Source organism: Podarcis erhardii, assembly GCF_964252035.2.
Source record: "Podarcis erhardii genome assembly, chromosome: 14".
Taxonomy (NCBI): Eukaryota; Metazoa; Chordata; class Lepidosauria; order Squamata; family Lacertidae; genus Podarcis; species Podarcis erhardii.
In genome coordinates this window covers 384849-400949 of record NC_138503.1, presented here as the reverse complement: position 1 = coordinate 400949, position 16101 = coordinate 384849, and the positions used below count along the sequence as shown (strand labels likewise).

Here is a 16101-nt window from a genome sequence, read left to right as displayed (position 1 = left end):
AGTATTTACAAAAATATTGGGGCAGATTATTATTATCATCATTTACCATTTATTATTTACAGAAATATGGGAGCCACCACCACTCTGTTGTCTCACCCATCTTTCAGCACTGATATTTCCTCCCTCTGACTCAGATTTGGCTTTCATCGAGTGGCCAATATGATGAGAATTACTGAATATTAATAATATTGGCCAACCCTATAATAGGCCTGCTGCCAAGTGGGTTGGACCCTTGGCTCTAGCACGACGTTTCCCCTCCAGCTGCATGGGTTGGACGCCAACTGCCTGAACATCTAGTCCCAGATGGAGAAGAAGAGGGAGCTGATCCGCAGCCGTGCCAGCAACTTCTTGTTCCCCGAGGAGGCCACTTTCAACCGGACCAAGGACTTCCAGGTGCCTTTATGTTCCTGTCCCAATCCATATAAAGGCAGAGGAGTGCTGCTGCTGCCAGGAATTTGACAGCCATGGTGGTGGGTTTTGCCCCGCCCTAACTTCAGGGTTCGACATTCGCCAGGTGCATTTTGCCACAGGTGTGGGGCCAACTGCAACCTCATGGAGATCTCTGGGTGCCAGGTTGGCAATGGACATGTCCGTCTGCCTGGGCCCTCCAACTTCATTAAGCAGAAGAGCTTATTTCAAAAAAACGTAGAATGATAGAGTTGGACGGGAGCGTGGCGGTCATTAGTCCAACCCCCTACAAGGCATGAATCTCAGTTCAAACATCCAGGACAGACAGCCATCAAAGCCCTGCTTCAAAACCTTCAAGGAAGGAGAAGCTTCCTATTGCCTTGGTCTCTCCCCGTTTTCTCCAAGGAGTCCATGGTTCGCTCCGCCCATTGTTCCCTGCAACAACCCTGTGAGGTAGGCTTAGAGGATAACGCAGGTTGAAGGGATACTTTGGCGATGGGTTTCTATCTGCCTTGCTCCCTCCTTCCAGATTGTCCTTGAGGGCGGCTTCAGGAAGGATCCCCAAAGCAGCATAGCTCTGGATGACCTGATCCTGTTGCATCCCGGTTGCATCCAACAAAGCAGTGAGGCAAAAAGGAGTAGAAATAAGGCTCTAGTTCTCTTTAAAGAAGTTCTTTCTTCAAAAATATTTTACATGGGTCGTATATGTGTGTGTACATATTTCTCTTTGTGTGTGTCTTGTGAACCGCCCTTTTGGAATGGGAGAATGGGAAGGGACACTGAATGTCATCCTACCCAATCTTTTTGGCTGGAACCCAAAACCCACAGATGAGGAGTCTCATGGGATGGAGCCATCGTCCATATGTATTCCTCCCACCAGTCCCGGACATTGACACCTCCTTCCCTCCCCATCTAGGCCTGTTCTCTGCTCCCCCCAGCAAGCCACACACACCCCGGCACCTGCAAGGATGGCCAGTTTGACTGTGGCGACGGTGTGCACTGCATCAGCAGAGAGCAAATGTGCAACTTCGAGCCTGACTGCCATGATGGCACAGAGGAGAGCCAGTGTGGTGAGCATCTGCAGAGAATTTGAGGCCTGCCACATGCCTTTGTGGAACTGGCCGCCATAGGAGACAGGAAAGTGTTTTCTCCTTGTGTTTCTTGTCGTGCCAGAAATGGGGTGGCCATGTTACATGGAAACCAAATTCCCTGCTGGGTCTGAGCCCACCCAGGGGCAGCACCCTGTGCAGCACTAAAATCCAGCACCCTCTGCTTTGAGCATGTCCTGCTTTACAACGTCACAGATAGCATTGTAGAGCTGAAGGGCACACCCTGGGTCATCTACCCTGCAGATGGGCACTGGGAGGCAAGGAACGGCTCCAGATCCCATCAGCCCTTGTCCTTTACTTCCTAGGCCCCACTGGGTGGGTGGGGTGGCGCCTTGGAACAAGGTCTGCTTGACGACCACACCCTGGGCATGCCGGAGGGTGAGTGGCGCCTTGCGGCAGGTTGGACTGGATGACCCCCGGGGTTTCCAATCCAGAAGAAGATCCAACTGGAACACATCTCTTCTCTTCCCTTCCCCAGGGCACTACATGGTTGCCGACACCAGCACTGGCTTTCTGGCGGCAGGTCAAGCAGCAGCACTACAGATGGGGATATACCCGCTGCTTGGGGGCACCCACTGCATCGGCTTCTGGTACTACCTGAGCTCAGGGTGGGCTGGATGGCCCACAGAGTTCCCCCTTGCCTCCAAGCTAGAGGACCCCAGTGAAACGATGCCCTGCTTTCCCTCACCATGCTCTCTGCATGTTTGCGTGGAGAAAGAGGGTGAGCGGCAGGCTGAGATGCCGGCGGCAGATTCGAGGCAAGGCGGGAACTGGCACTACAGGAATTTCACTGCGGAGGTCAGTGGCGAGTGTTGGGTGAGCATCAGGGTTCGGGCAACAGTACTGTCTTGAGTTTGCAGCATGCTGACACACAAACACCCCCGGCGCAGGTGGCAGGGACTGCGCCATCATACATGGCACTCGACAACCTCAAGGTGACATCGGGGAGCTGCCTCGGTGCAGGTAAGTCTTAGGAGCTGTAGCGCCTTGGGGTGGAGGGTGCCCACCCCAAGACCAAAGGGTTCCAGGTGCAAAACGGGGACAGAGAATAGACTGCTCTGGCTTGTCCCCCCCCCCCCCGCTCAGGCTTGTGATTTTGAATCTGGCACCTGAGGCTGGAGGATGCCCCACGGTGACTGGTGGAGCCGGAATTGGGCCGAGGCGGGTGCCGAAGGTGGGGCTCACACAAGGCACCCCTAAGTGGTCAGGAGGGATGACCATTGAGTGCCTCCAGCTGACAACCCTACGTGGTGGGCTGAGGGGATGGGAATAAATCATCCCAGTAATAATTTACTCCCAGCCAGGTGTGAACAGAGCTGATCCAGCCCTGTATTTCTCTCCCGATTAGTATTTTCAATTTTCTAGGACACTATGTCTCTATCCAGGCGGGCGCCGCGCCGCCCGCCTTGCAAGCAAGACTCTTCCACTACCACGACCCACATGGCTTTCCAGAGAGAAAGCGGCAAGTCAGGGTTTGCTTGGGCCAATGGAACTCCCTGCCAAAGGAAGAGCCTCTGGCACTTGAATCCACTGCCCACCTGACTCTTCTTTTCGTCTCAGCCGGCACCGAGTTCTGGTTGGGCCTGGCAAGAGGAGAAGCTTCTGGTCGACAGCGGTGGTGAGTTACAGGCAAGCCTTCTCAGAAAGTTTGGGGGCTGTGGGACTGCCTGCTACTGGAGTTGCTATAATAATGAATTGTCCACTTTTGGGACTGCCTGCCACTGGATGCCCTATAAAGATGTGGGGCTTTTCAGTATGAAAAAGAAATCCCAATGACCCCTTTGGGACTCCTTGCTACAGTGCCAGGGGGCTTTGGAACTCCCTGCCACTTTGGAATGCCTCTCTGGGTGTTCAGCAGGTGGTGGATTCGAATTCCTCCGTGGCAGGAATGAGGAGCAGTGCCAGGGGAGCAGCAAGGAAGGTGAAGAAGCCCAGCACTTTGCGGATCCGGGGTTTGAGAGACAGTATTTTTGCACGGCTTCTTTCCAGCCAGAGCAAAGTGGCCATGAGAGTAGAGATAATTTATTAAATTTATCTGCTTTATCTGGATCAATAATTATAATAATTATAACTATTATTTAATTATATATTCTAATTTTAATAATTACAATTATAATAAGAAAAGTAATCAAAATTACAATAAGAAAAATTGCTATTGTTATAATTATAATCATGATACCAATTTTTCTTTCTAGCTCTACCCAGAATGGTAGAGCTAGAAGGGATCCTGGTGGTCATCCAGTCCAATCCCCTGCAATGCATAGACACACAGGCACATACTAATGGATTCTTTCTGCCCCCAGGGAGCAGAGCCCCCACCCTGCCTTGGGGGGTGCCGTCACTTTGCATTTGTAGGACCGGGTCTGGATTGAGGAGCTGCCTCTTGGTGCACCAACAGACTCGCCCCCTTCCCCCAAGAAGCCCGTGTGAGATATTCTTGGCAGCCTGCCCAGAAAAGAGAAGTCTGTCTCAGAGATAGTAGTCTGCCTAGAGACAGCCTGTTAACAGTAGGTGTAAGATAAGGATTGGTTGAGCTCAGCCAATCAGTGTTATACTGTAACACAGCAACTATCTATCTATCTATCTATCTATCTATCTATCTATCTATCTATATGCCTGTGTTCTGAGAGAATCCCTCTGTCTGTCTGTGGTGGTTAGAGTATGAGGGATTGCTTAATGGCAGTTTGCTGAGAGACTGTACATGCTGTTAACACTCTGTATCTGTATATAGTAATCTATGTGTTTATTACTGTTTACTACAATAAACACTAGCTGTAACTTTCAAGCCGTTCTTTCCTTCATTGTCCAGAAGGACAGTGTTCAGACTTCAATAGGCTTCCAACAACATTGCGTATTCTGCAAAGCTCACGCCAGAGGAAGCATGTGGGCACAAGGTTTATTATCACACTTCGCTTGCAATAAATCTCTCAATGGGATTTGTCCAGCCGGCCATTGATCAGAGGTAGAGTGTCAGAAGGTCGGCATCAAAAGCTGGCCAGCATGCTTGGAGTTCTGGACGTCTGACTAGACGAAGTGACTGGCTGAAGGAAGATGGCCCATCTCCTAGCTTTGCCGTTTGAAAGGCTGAACAGTCACGCTACAAAGGGAATCTCTCTGGAAAGTGATTACTGATCCTCCCCAGCAGCTGACTGCTGCACAACGAGAGAGACACCAGAAGGCCAGAGCCACCATTATCTTGGGGATTGATGATATGCAGCTGCCACATGTCAGAGGACAGGCATCTGCAAAGGGCTGCAAAGGGCCTATTAAGGAGACTCCACGTTCATAAAACAGCCGGGTCCAAGCTCTCGATAAGGAAATCTCTTTACAAGGACATGCTCAGACAGGGGGAGAGTATGCAGGACGACCTTCATGGCCTGAACTTGAAGTTCATGGCACTCCAGGAGGGTGGAGTTGTTTTACCTGAGGAAGAAAAGGTCTGCATTGTTCTAAGCTCTCTGCCCAATAGATGGGACAATTTGGTGTTAATGCTGGAGGCAATGCCTGCTACTGATTTGACAGTGGATTATGTCAGCGAGAGGCTTCTGGAGACTTCAGCAGAAGTGGGAGCGTAGGCAGCCAGCATCCTCGGGTGTTTTGGAGGGCAGTCGGCATTTCTGAGCAGCAGCAGCGTTCCCGGGAGCCAGCCGGAGAGGAGACAGCGTTTGTTGTTCGTCACTGCTTCAAGTGTGGATCGCCTGGGCATCTGCGAAAGTTTTGTTCAGAGGGAGCCAGTACCGGAGGTCAGAAGCAGCAGAAGCGCAACAAGAAGCAGCAGAAGGCACATTTTGTTGCAGCTGTGGTCAAGTGTGCAGACGAGGTGCAGCCGAATACTTGGGTCATGGACTCTGGCAGCACCAACCACCTGGTAAATTCTGAGGCTTTTTTTGCCAAGAAAACATTAGCGCCACAGAAGCTAATAGTGCTAGCCAATGGCAGAAAGACTGGAGTGCAATCAGCGGGATCTGTGTACGTTTCCTGTTTACACACACAATTGAACAATGTGATGTGTTCCTTCTCTTGAGAGTAACCTAATGTCTGCTTCTTGTCTGGTTGAATCTGATTTTTGCGTGGTGTTCAATAACACGTGTTGTTTAATCCAGAAGGACAGGAAAACACTTGGGAGGGCTCTACTTGAGAATGGCCTATACTTACTGAGGAGTGGCGTACAGGAGGCTGCTTTAAGCAGCAGTGATGTGCAGCCTGAGTGTAAAAATGTGGCATTCCACAATTTCTGTGTACAGATTGAATCATAGAATCATAGAATCATAGAGTTGGAAGAGACCACAAGGGCCATCGAGTCCAACCCCCTGCCAAGCAGGATTGCAATGTCTGTAAGCAGATCAAAAGCCACCGTGGTTCCTACCCACACAGTGACCAGGTGAGTGAAAAACCCTTGTAGTTAGTGCATGTAGTTTGTGGCCCTTTTAATCCCAGCAGAGGCAATTCTCGTTATGTGTTGACAATCACGGATGATGCCACACATTTTTGCTGGGTGTATCTGATGAAACACAAAAGTGAGTCATTTTCCATGTTCAAAGAATGGGCTGCGTATGTGGAAAGACAGTTCCCATACAAAGTGCTAAAATTGCACTCAGACGGGGGGGAGTTTCTTTCTAGTGATTTCCAGCTTTAGCTTAGAAAGTGTGGGATTGTATTATGAGGCTGCATGTTTGGTATGGCTCAGGGACTGGATAAAACTGGAAAAGAAAGAAGCATTGGACTTAGAAGGTCATGATAACAGATTTGGATGGCAAGCATACTTATGGTATGGGAAAGGAAAAGTACATAAAGGATTCTACAATCATATAATTAGGAAATCATTAATGAGGGTCTGGGAGTGATATAAAGACTTAATAGAACAAAAGACACCTTGGTGGCTCTCACCAATTGAAGCTTTGTTGTTCAAACCACTTGACAAAAAAGGGAAGTGGCTTACATATGGTGATCTATTAAAAGATCAAGAAGGAAAATGGAAACTAAGAGAGTATGAGGAAATAAAAGAACATTTTCAGAGTTGGTTACATTACAGGCAATTGTATGAGATGTACAAAGAACACAACAAGGATTTAGTTACACCACTTCTAGATTTCAAAAGGAAGTCATAGAAGGGAAAGTGAAATTGCTGAAGGGTGCATATAGTATTCTGTTAGAATGGGAAACAAAAGACAAGGAGGTGAAATCGGTCATGATCAAATGGGCACAACATATAGGACATAACATACAATTTGAAGATTGGGAAAAACTGTGGAAAACAGATTTAAAATTTACAGACTGTTCTCTTTTGAAAGAAAACTATATGAAAAATGATGTATAGGTGGTATATAACACCAGTACAGATAGCAAAAATGTACAAAACCGGGTCAAACTTATGTTGGAAATGTAAAGAAAAGGAAGGGACCTTTTATCATATGTAGTGGGAATGTAGAGAATTTTTTTAAAAATGAGAAATTATATATAATGAATTGAAGAAAATGTCTAAAATGACATTTGTAAAAAAAAAAACCCAGAAGCATTTTTGTTAGGGATTGTAGGACAAGACCTGCCAAGGAAAACAAAGAGTTTATTCATGTATGCTACAAGTGGCAAGAGTCTTGATAGCACAAGGATGGAAGAATGAGGAAACCCCGACAAAGGAACAGTGGCAAGAGAAATTGATGAACTATGTAGAACTGGCTAAACTGACATACAAACTGCGAGATAAGGACAACTGTGACTTCAAAGAAGAGTGGGAACTTTTTACAAAGTATTTAAAAAGACAACAAAATGAATTGGACTCCTTGGCAGGTTTTGAATAAACATACACAAATTTAGTGATTGATAACATGGTAGATAGATATATAAGGATTGATATAATTTTATAATATGCAGAGAATAACGTGCTGAGAAATCAGTGAGAGGAGCTGAAGGAAGTCTGGGGGGAGGGAGGGTTTGATGGGGAATGGGAAAAAAGGGGGGAAATAATGAATATGATATGTTTTGATATATTGTTATGTTGAAATTGTTAATAAAAAAATTAACAAAGGAAGCACGGGATAGGCCACAGGAAAGCAAACCCCCACAGCCCCAAGGAAAACGGGGTGGCAGAGCGTAAGCATAGATCTCTGCAGGAGATGATGAACGCAATGCTTGCAGATTCAGGCTTGTCCAGGGGTTTTTGGGGTGAAGCTATTTTGTGTGCCAACTACATGCAAAATAGGTTGTCCCATGCCACTGTGGGAACTACACCCTACTTCAAACTGTTTGGCAAGAAGCCAAAAGTAGACCATTTGTGAATGTTTGGTGTTCAAGCATGGGTCCATGTGCCCAGGGATCAACGCAGAAAAGGGTACCCCAAAGCACAGAAGCTCATTATTTATTGGGTATCAATTACTCAGTAAGCGGTGGAGGTTTGCAATTGGGCAAAATTGAGTGGTCGTGTCACGAAATGCAATTTTTTGTGAACAGGATGGATGGGAATGATTACATGTACACTCTGAGGTCTGGTTCCAGGACACAAAGGGTGAATCTGAATTCTCAGACACAGAGAGAGAGGCAGACACAAACAGCTCAGAGAGTGAGTCTGAGGGGGAAGATAATAGGCCGGATGTTCCTTCATCTCCCATAGAAGGGAAGCCACATGCTAAGAAGAGTCTCACTCCTTTGGAGAAAGGATGAGCCCAGTTCTCCTGGAGGAGGGCCAGACTCTGAGAGGGATGATGAGGGGGAGGCCTGACTTTCTCTCAGGTCAAAAAGAAGCAAAGGCTGATTTAGCTCAAGTGTACCTGGTAGCTTGTGAACTGCAAAGCTATCAAGTAGTGTTAGAGTTGCCACAAGAAGAAGCATTGCTCTGGGAAGGGGCAATGAAAGAAGAGATGCAATCTCTTTGGGAGCACAAGGTGTTCACATCCACTTCGCTGCCCAAAGGCGAGAAGCTGGTGGGGTGTAGATGGGTATTCAAGTTAAAGCCTCTTGCTTCAGGTGGGGTTAAACACAAGGCACGCCTGGTAGCAAAGGGTTTTTCCCAGAGGCCAGGGCTTGATTTTGACGAGGTATTTGCACTGACTGCATGGAATGAGAGCATGTGCTTGCTCCTCGCCATTGCAGTGAAACTCAAGTACAGTGGTACCTCAGGTTAAGAACTTAATTTGTTCTGGAGGTCTGTTGAGTAGGCTAGTGGCCAAACCCACTGTTTTGGCTTGGAAGGCAGTTAAAAGAGTTCAAACAGCTGAGTTATCCTTAAACTGTCCTCAACAAGCCAAGAAATACTGACATGTTACTCAGACAGTGATTGGGCTGATTTGTCTGATTAAAAAATCAATACCCGGTTTGGTAATTATGTTTGGAGGGTCCCTAGTGAGCTGGAAGTCCAGGAAGCAGGGCATTGTGAGTGTTTCTTCCACAGAAGCAGAGTACGCTGCTCTAAGTGAACTTTGCAGCGAACTGGTTTTCTATAATCAGTTATTGATTGATTTGGGCATGAAATGTGAATTTCCCATTCAGGTTTTTGTGGATAATAAGGCACGTATTACGTTAAGCAAAACTGACCAATTTAGGGGGAAGACGAAACACATTGAGATCAAATATCAAAATGTAAAATGCAATGTAAAAGGAATGTGATAATGTGTACATATTGTGAAAGTTCCAGAACATAGCCAATGTTATGACCAAGCCTCTAACGTTTTTGAGGTGTAAAATGCTGACTGAAAGCATGGGTTTAGACAACAAAGTCTAATAACACTCTCTGTGTATGCACAGGGACCAGATGTTCTCTGCAGGCTGTGAGGGGGTGTGAGATACTATTGGCAGCCTGCCCAGAGACAATCTGTTGGTTGGTTAACAGTAGGTGTAAGATAAGGATTGGTTGAGCTCAGCCAATCAGTGTTATATTGTAACAGAGCATAAATATATATGTGCGCCTGCGTTCTGAGAGTCTGTCAGTGGTGGTTAGAGTATGAGGGATTGGTTAATGGCAGTTTGCTGAGAGACTGTACATGCTGTTAACATGCTGTATCCGTATATAGTAATCTATGTATTTATTACCATTTACTACAATAAACACTAGTTGTAGCTTTCAAGCCGTTCTTTCCTTCATTGTCCAGAAGCACAGCGTTCAAACTTCAATCAGTGTCCAATGACATTGCGTATTCTGTAAAGCTCACGCCAGAGGAAGCGTGTGGGCACAAGATTTATTAGCACACTTTGCTTGCAATAAATCTCTCTTAGCTGTAACTGGTTATGGATTTGGGGTTAGGGGTATGCAATCAGGGGTAAGTGGTAAGGGTTTATGGGTAAGGAATTGGGGTGATTATGGGTTTGGTGTAAGTGTATAGGGAATAGGGATTAGCTGTAAGGGGTTAAAGTAAGGGGTATGTGGTTAGGAATTAGGGAATAGGGAATAGGAATGAAGGGCAAATGGTTAGAGGTAAGTGGTTAGGGTAATGGATTAAGGGTATGTAACCACATTTAGGGGTTGGGGTTGGGGTAAGAGATAAGGCATTAGGGGTAAGTGATTAGGAGTAAGGGGCAAGTGATTAGTGTCACAATCTGGGTTACAGGCAGTTGGAGTCCCGGCTCCGTACCTTGGGACAGGGGTGGAGGTCGGGAAGCAGGAATCAGCAGTCCATGGGTCTGGAAGCCAAGAGTCCACAAATCAGGAAACCAGAAGTCAGGAAGCCAAAGCACAACTAGGTGGATAGCGTGTTGCTGGGGCAAAGAGCCAGAGGGAAATGCTGATCTTATATACCCCTCCTGGCCCTTGCCACCAGGTGCTACAAATCTTCTGTCAAGCCTCACCTGTGCGGCCGCACCTTGCCCTTCCAGGCCAAACTCAGGAAGGCCCCAGTCCTGCAAGGCCCTACCAGTCACAGGGCCTGGCTCCTGCACGCACTCCTGACAATTAGGGGTAAGTGGTTTAGGGTTGGGGTAAGTGGCTAGGGGTAAGTGATTACAGAAAAGGGGTAAGGGATTGGGGTAAATTGTTAGGGCAGGCATACGCAATTCCCATCATCCCTAGCTAACAGGACCAGTGGTCAGGGATGATGGGAATTGTAGTCTCAAAACATCTGGAGGGCCAAGTTTGCCTATGCCTGGGTTAGGGGTTAGCGTAAGGGCTTAGGGTTAAATGGGGTTAGTGGTAAATGGTATGGGGTTAAGGGAAAGTGCTTATGGGTTAGAGATACGGGGTAGGTGGTTGGGGATAAGGGATTGGAGTAACGGGTAATGGGTAAGTGATTAGGAGTCATTGGTAAGAGGTAAATGGTTAGGGTTTAGGGTGGGTCTGTTTCCCCTCAATTGTTTTTCATGATTCTGATGTTTCTTATTTGTTTTGAGTTATTCTGCTTCGTTTTCTGTTTTGTGGTAAATTTGGCTTTATGGGGATGATTTTTCATTGTTTTTGTGTTTCCTCTGGCGTTTTGTCATTTCAAGGGGGTCAGATTCGGAATGAGTTATCCGCCACCGGCGCTCTAGCCATCTCAACAATTGTTTCATTGCCCTCAGATCCATGGAAAACCACGGGGCTGTCCGGGCTCCATGCAATCGGAGAGGGCGCTTCGGAGCCAGTCAATAGCCCTGGTTAACTCCACATTCCAGCGGGCCACCAGAGAATCAGCTGAAAGGCCATCAACATGGGATAAAGCATCCCCTACCACTCTCTGGAAACCATTTGGATCCATTAAGTGGCGGGGGAGGACCATCCGAATTGGTCCCACCTCCCTGCAGAGGGGATGGGTCGCAGAGAAATCCAGTTGCACCAGGAAGTGATCGGACCATGGCACTTTCGTTTCGCTTTTACTTAGCGTCAGATCACCAACATCCATTGAGGTAAACACCAGGTCCAAGGCATGTCCGCGGCTATGTGTTGGGCCAGACTTATTCAGGGACAGCCCCATGGAGGCCATGCTTTCCACGAAGTCCCGAGCGGCCCCTTGTAAGGTCGTGTCGGCATGGATGTTAAAATCCCCTAGGATGACCAAGCTAGGTGTCTCCAGGAGAACATCCGCCACAACCTGAAGCAGCTCGGGCAGGGAATCCTTGGTGCAGCAGGGAGGTCGGTACACCAAAAGGAATCCTGTACTGCCCCTATTGCCAACTTCCAGAACATGCACTCAGAAAACTGGGTCTTCCCAATAGAACGCCTGGTGCAAACTAATGACTTCCTAAAATCACTGCAACCCCCCCTCCCCGCCCACATGACCTGTGTTGCTGTGCATAAGAGAAACCTGGTGGACAAGCAGCGGCAAGGACAGGCCCATCTGCTTCATCCAACCAAGTCTCTGTTACACATGCCAGGTCAAGTCCTCCATCCACGATCAAGTCATGGATGGCAGTGGTCTTATGAATCATTGACCTGGCATTGCACAGCAGCACCTTCAGGTCATGTGGGTATCCCTTGCTGATTCTAGTATCCATCCGGTCAGGACCAGACCCGGAGGCAGGAATAGTCCTCAATGACTAAACCTGCCCCCTCTGTAATGACATGGTCTAGTCTTAGCGTAACTCCTCCTCCTACCCGTGATCACTGAGATCGGTTTCCCCAGTGCATCCCCCCCTGTGGAACATGCCCCAGCCATTTTGTGGGCTGGGGCCCACTCCCCGGCAGCCCTGACCCCTCCCCCTAAGAACAATATAACACCTTAAACAAACAAAACCAATAAAAGAATACAAACCAAAAAATGTAAAAATTACAAAAACATCAAAATAAAAAAACATTCCCCAAGCCCAACCAAACATCCATCCCACCCCACCCCTCACATACAAAAAATTCAAAAGAATTTTTTTAAAAACATTTTAAAAACACTCTGTGCCCCTCCGGCAGTAACAGCAACTGTCCTAGTGAGGCCTGTCAGGCCCCACCCTGGGCCAGATGGTAAGTGGCAAGAGCAGGGCCCTCAGGCACTCACTCAGGGGAGTCCTCCCGGGCAGCAGGCAGCAAGCAGTCCTTGTGAGGCTTCAGGCCCCACTCCAGGCCAGATGGTAAGCGGCAGGAAGGAGCAGGGCCCTCAGGCACTCACTCAGGGGAGTCTTCCTGGGCAGCAGGCAACAAGCAGCAAGCAGTCCTTGCCAGATGGTAAGCCCCAGGCCTGATGGTAAGTGGCAAGAGCAGGACCCTCAGGCACTCACTCAGGGGAGTCCTCCTGGGCAGCGGCAGCAAGCAGTCCTTGTGAGGCTTCAGGCCCCGCCCCAGGCCAGATGGTAAGTGGCAAGAGCAGGGCCCTCAAGCATTCACTCAGGGGAGTCCTCCTGGGCAGCGGCAGCAAGCAGTCCTTGTGAGGCTTCAGGCCCCGCCCAGGCCAGGTGGTAAGTGGCAGGAAGGAGCAGGGCCCTCAGGCACTCACTCAGGGGAGTCGTCCTAGGCAGATATGATGGTCATCCAAACTGAATTCACCCATTCCCGTCCATTTTAGTTCACTGATGCCCAGGATATCAATATTTATTCTTGCCATCTCATTTTTGACCACATCCAACTTACCAAGGTTCATGGTTCTTACATTCCAGGTTACTATGCAATATTTTTTTGGACTTTCATTTCGCTTCCAGGCATATCCGCAACTGAGCGTCCTTTCAGCTTTGGCCCAGCCGCTTCATCAGCTCTGAATCTACTTGTACTTGCCCTCCGCTCTTCCTCAGGAGTATGTTGGATGCCTTCTGACATGAGGGGCTCATCTTCCAGCGTCATAACTTTTATATGCCTGTTGTCTTTGTCCATGGAGTTTTCTTGGCAGGGATACTGGAGTGGCTTGCCAGTTCCTGCTCCAGGTGGATCACGTTTGGTCAAAACTCTCCACTATGACCTGTCCATCTTGGGTGCCCTGCTCGGCATAGTTCATAGCTTATCTGAGTTATTCAAGCCCCTTCGCCATGGCAAGGCAGTAATCAATGAAGGGGAATCAAAGTATTACAAAACTCTTAATGAACAGCTGATACTGGCAGCCTGTGAGGTGATGAACTCAATTCTACAAGGAGGAAAGATACCAAATTCCTGGAAAGAGGCTTATATAATGCTGATCCCTAAACAGGATACAGATTGTTTGAACGTCAGTAATTTCAGACCAGTATCACTGTTAAACAATGATAATAAATTATTTGCAGACATTATGGCGAACAGATTAAAAATAATACTAAATGAACTGATCCATAAAGACCAAGTAGGTTTTTTACCAGGCAGACAACTAAAAGATAATGTAAGACACATTGTTAATATTCTGGAATACTTAGAGATTAGAAATGATAAATCAGCTATATTAATGTTTACTGACGCTGAAAAAGCATTTGATAACTTGTCTTAGTTATTTATGAAGAAAAGTATGGGGATGGTGGGGGTAAGTGGCTCTTTTCTGAGAGGAATTGAGGCAATCTATTCAGAACAGAGAGCAAAGTTAATAGTGAATAATGTATTGACAGAATCCTTTGACATCACAAAGGGAACCAGACAGTGGTGCCCACTGTCTCCGCTATTATTTATAATGGTATTAGAGGTATTTGCAAATTGTATGAGAGAAACATTAGAGGTAAAAGGAGTTAAAATAGGTGCCAAAAAATTTAAGCTTAAAGCCTACGCAGATGATTTAGTATTAACTCTAGAAGAACCCCAGAAGAGTGTCAAAAAAGCAATGGAAGAAATTGAGAAATTTTGGCAACCGGCAGGATTCAAACTGAATAAGACAAAGACAAAAATGGTGATTAAAAATATGGAAAAGAACGAGATAGAAATATTGGAACAAGAAAGTGGAATCAAGGTGGTTAAGAAAGTCAAATACTTTAGAATCTGGATGACGGCAAAGAATATAAATTTGTTCAATGACAATTATCAACCAGTGTGGAAAGAGATTAAGAGACTTGGAAATATGGGATAGACTAAAGTTGTCAATAAGTGGGAGAATGTCAGTGATTAAAATGAACCTATTACCAAAGATGCTATTTTTATTTCAAACGATTCCTATAATTAGAGGCACAGGACAATTCAGAGAATGGCAGAAGGTTCTCTCACGTTTTATATGGCAAGGGAGAAAACCAAGGATTAGATTTAAAATATTGATGGATAGAAAGGAAAGAGGTGTTTTTTCGGTACCTGATTTAAAACTTTACTATGAAGTGGCTTGCTTATGTTGGATAAAAGATTGGATAATTTTAGAAAACACAGACCTGTTAGATTTGGAGGCATACAATAGCAGATATGGGTGGCACTCCTATCTCTGGTATGGTAAAGTGAAAGTGCACAGAGGATTTACAAACCATGTGATAAGGAGTGCCTGTTACAAAGGAAAACACCATGGTGGGTCTCACCAGTTGAAATGTTAACAGTAAAGAAATTGAACATGGAGGGGAGGTGAGCCACATATGGGGAGATTCTGATGAAAACAGAGAAAGGATGGAAACTGAAGCCCCATAATTGCATTGAGGAGAAATTTACAGGATGGCTGCAATACCATCAAGTGAACGATGTGTTTAAGGATGATAAAAAATTAGGATTCGATGATAAAAAAAATCACAATTTCAAATTGATATACTAGGAAGTAGGACCAAATTACCGTACTTTAAAAATGTACAATTTCTTACTAGAATGGAACACAAAAGATGTACTGATAAAAGAGGCAATGATAAAATGGGCAATAGATTTTGGGCACAACATTGAATATGATGCATGGGTGAAACTTTGGACTGAGAATTTAAAATTTACTGCATGCATTACTCTAAAAGAGAATGTAATGAAAATGATATATCGCTGGTATTTAACACCTGTCAAACTAGCAAAAATGTATAGGACAAGTAGTAAAATTTGTTGGAAATGCAAAGAGGATGGTGATTTCTACCACATGTAGTGGACATGTGACAAAATGGAAAAAAGTACCAAAAAGAATGGAGTAACTGTGGAAGTTTGAGGATGTTAGCAGGACTGAAATAAATCTTATGTCATGGTTCAGATACTACTAAGGAACTGTGGATTAGAGATTGGAATAAGAAAACCTGCAGAAGGGAAGGAGGGAAGTCAATGCTCTACAGAGAGTAAGGAAAGATAGATGTAAATAAATATGAAATAATTGTGTATTTTCTTTACGTTTGTGTATTTGAAATGAAAATCTAACAAAAAGCATATTTTTTAAAAAAAAATCTACTGATGAATCAGGAGACTAGTCACCTGCAGCTCATGTAACATGTGGTAAGATGACATGCAAGAGGATGGGGATGGGGCAATGGACAGGAGAGCCAAAGATGCATAGGATAAATAATAATAGGAAATGACTGCTAAACACAGAAAAATGTTAATACTTAACTGAAAAGAGTTAGCAGAGCTGCAATTCTGGACGTTGCATCTCCCATTTGTCTGGCCACTACGCATGCTGGCTGAAGCTGATGGGAGTCCTAGTCCAGCGACTTTTGGAGAACCCCAGGTTCCCCACCCCAGCCAGACAGAGTGAGGTGGTGGGTGCAGGTGGCTTGATTCTGGACTGTGTCACTTCCATGGGTAGGCATGACATCATATTTTTTGAATGCTCTAACAAAATACCTCCCTTCCTGTGTAGCATATATGAGATGCGCAGAACCCTATGCGGGCGCAGAGTCGCTCTCTCCTGCGAGGGAGAAGGCCGACCCCCCACCACCA

General features: G+C 46.1%; 1 protein-coding gene across 1 annotated transcript; it reads left to right on the top strand.

The window, feature by feature from the left end:
• Window positions 1–222: 222 nt before the first annotated feature.
• LOC309329675 (uncharacterized protein) lies at window positions 223–3730 on the top strand (the record flags this gene model as incomplete). The annotated part of the gene is made up of 4 exons (XM_081840692.1): window positions 223–393; window positions 1325–1478; window positions 1996–2333; window positions 3713–3730. The coding sequence occupies exons 1-4, from the start codon at window positions 304–306 to the stop codon at window positions 3728–3730; spliced, it is 600 nt and encodes a 199-aa protein (XP_081696818.1). The 5' UTR covers window positions 223–303.
• Between the last annotated feature and the right edge of the window lie 12371 nt (window positions 3731–16101).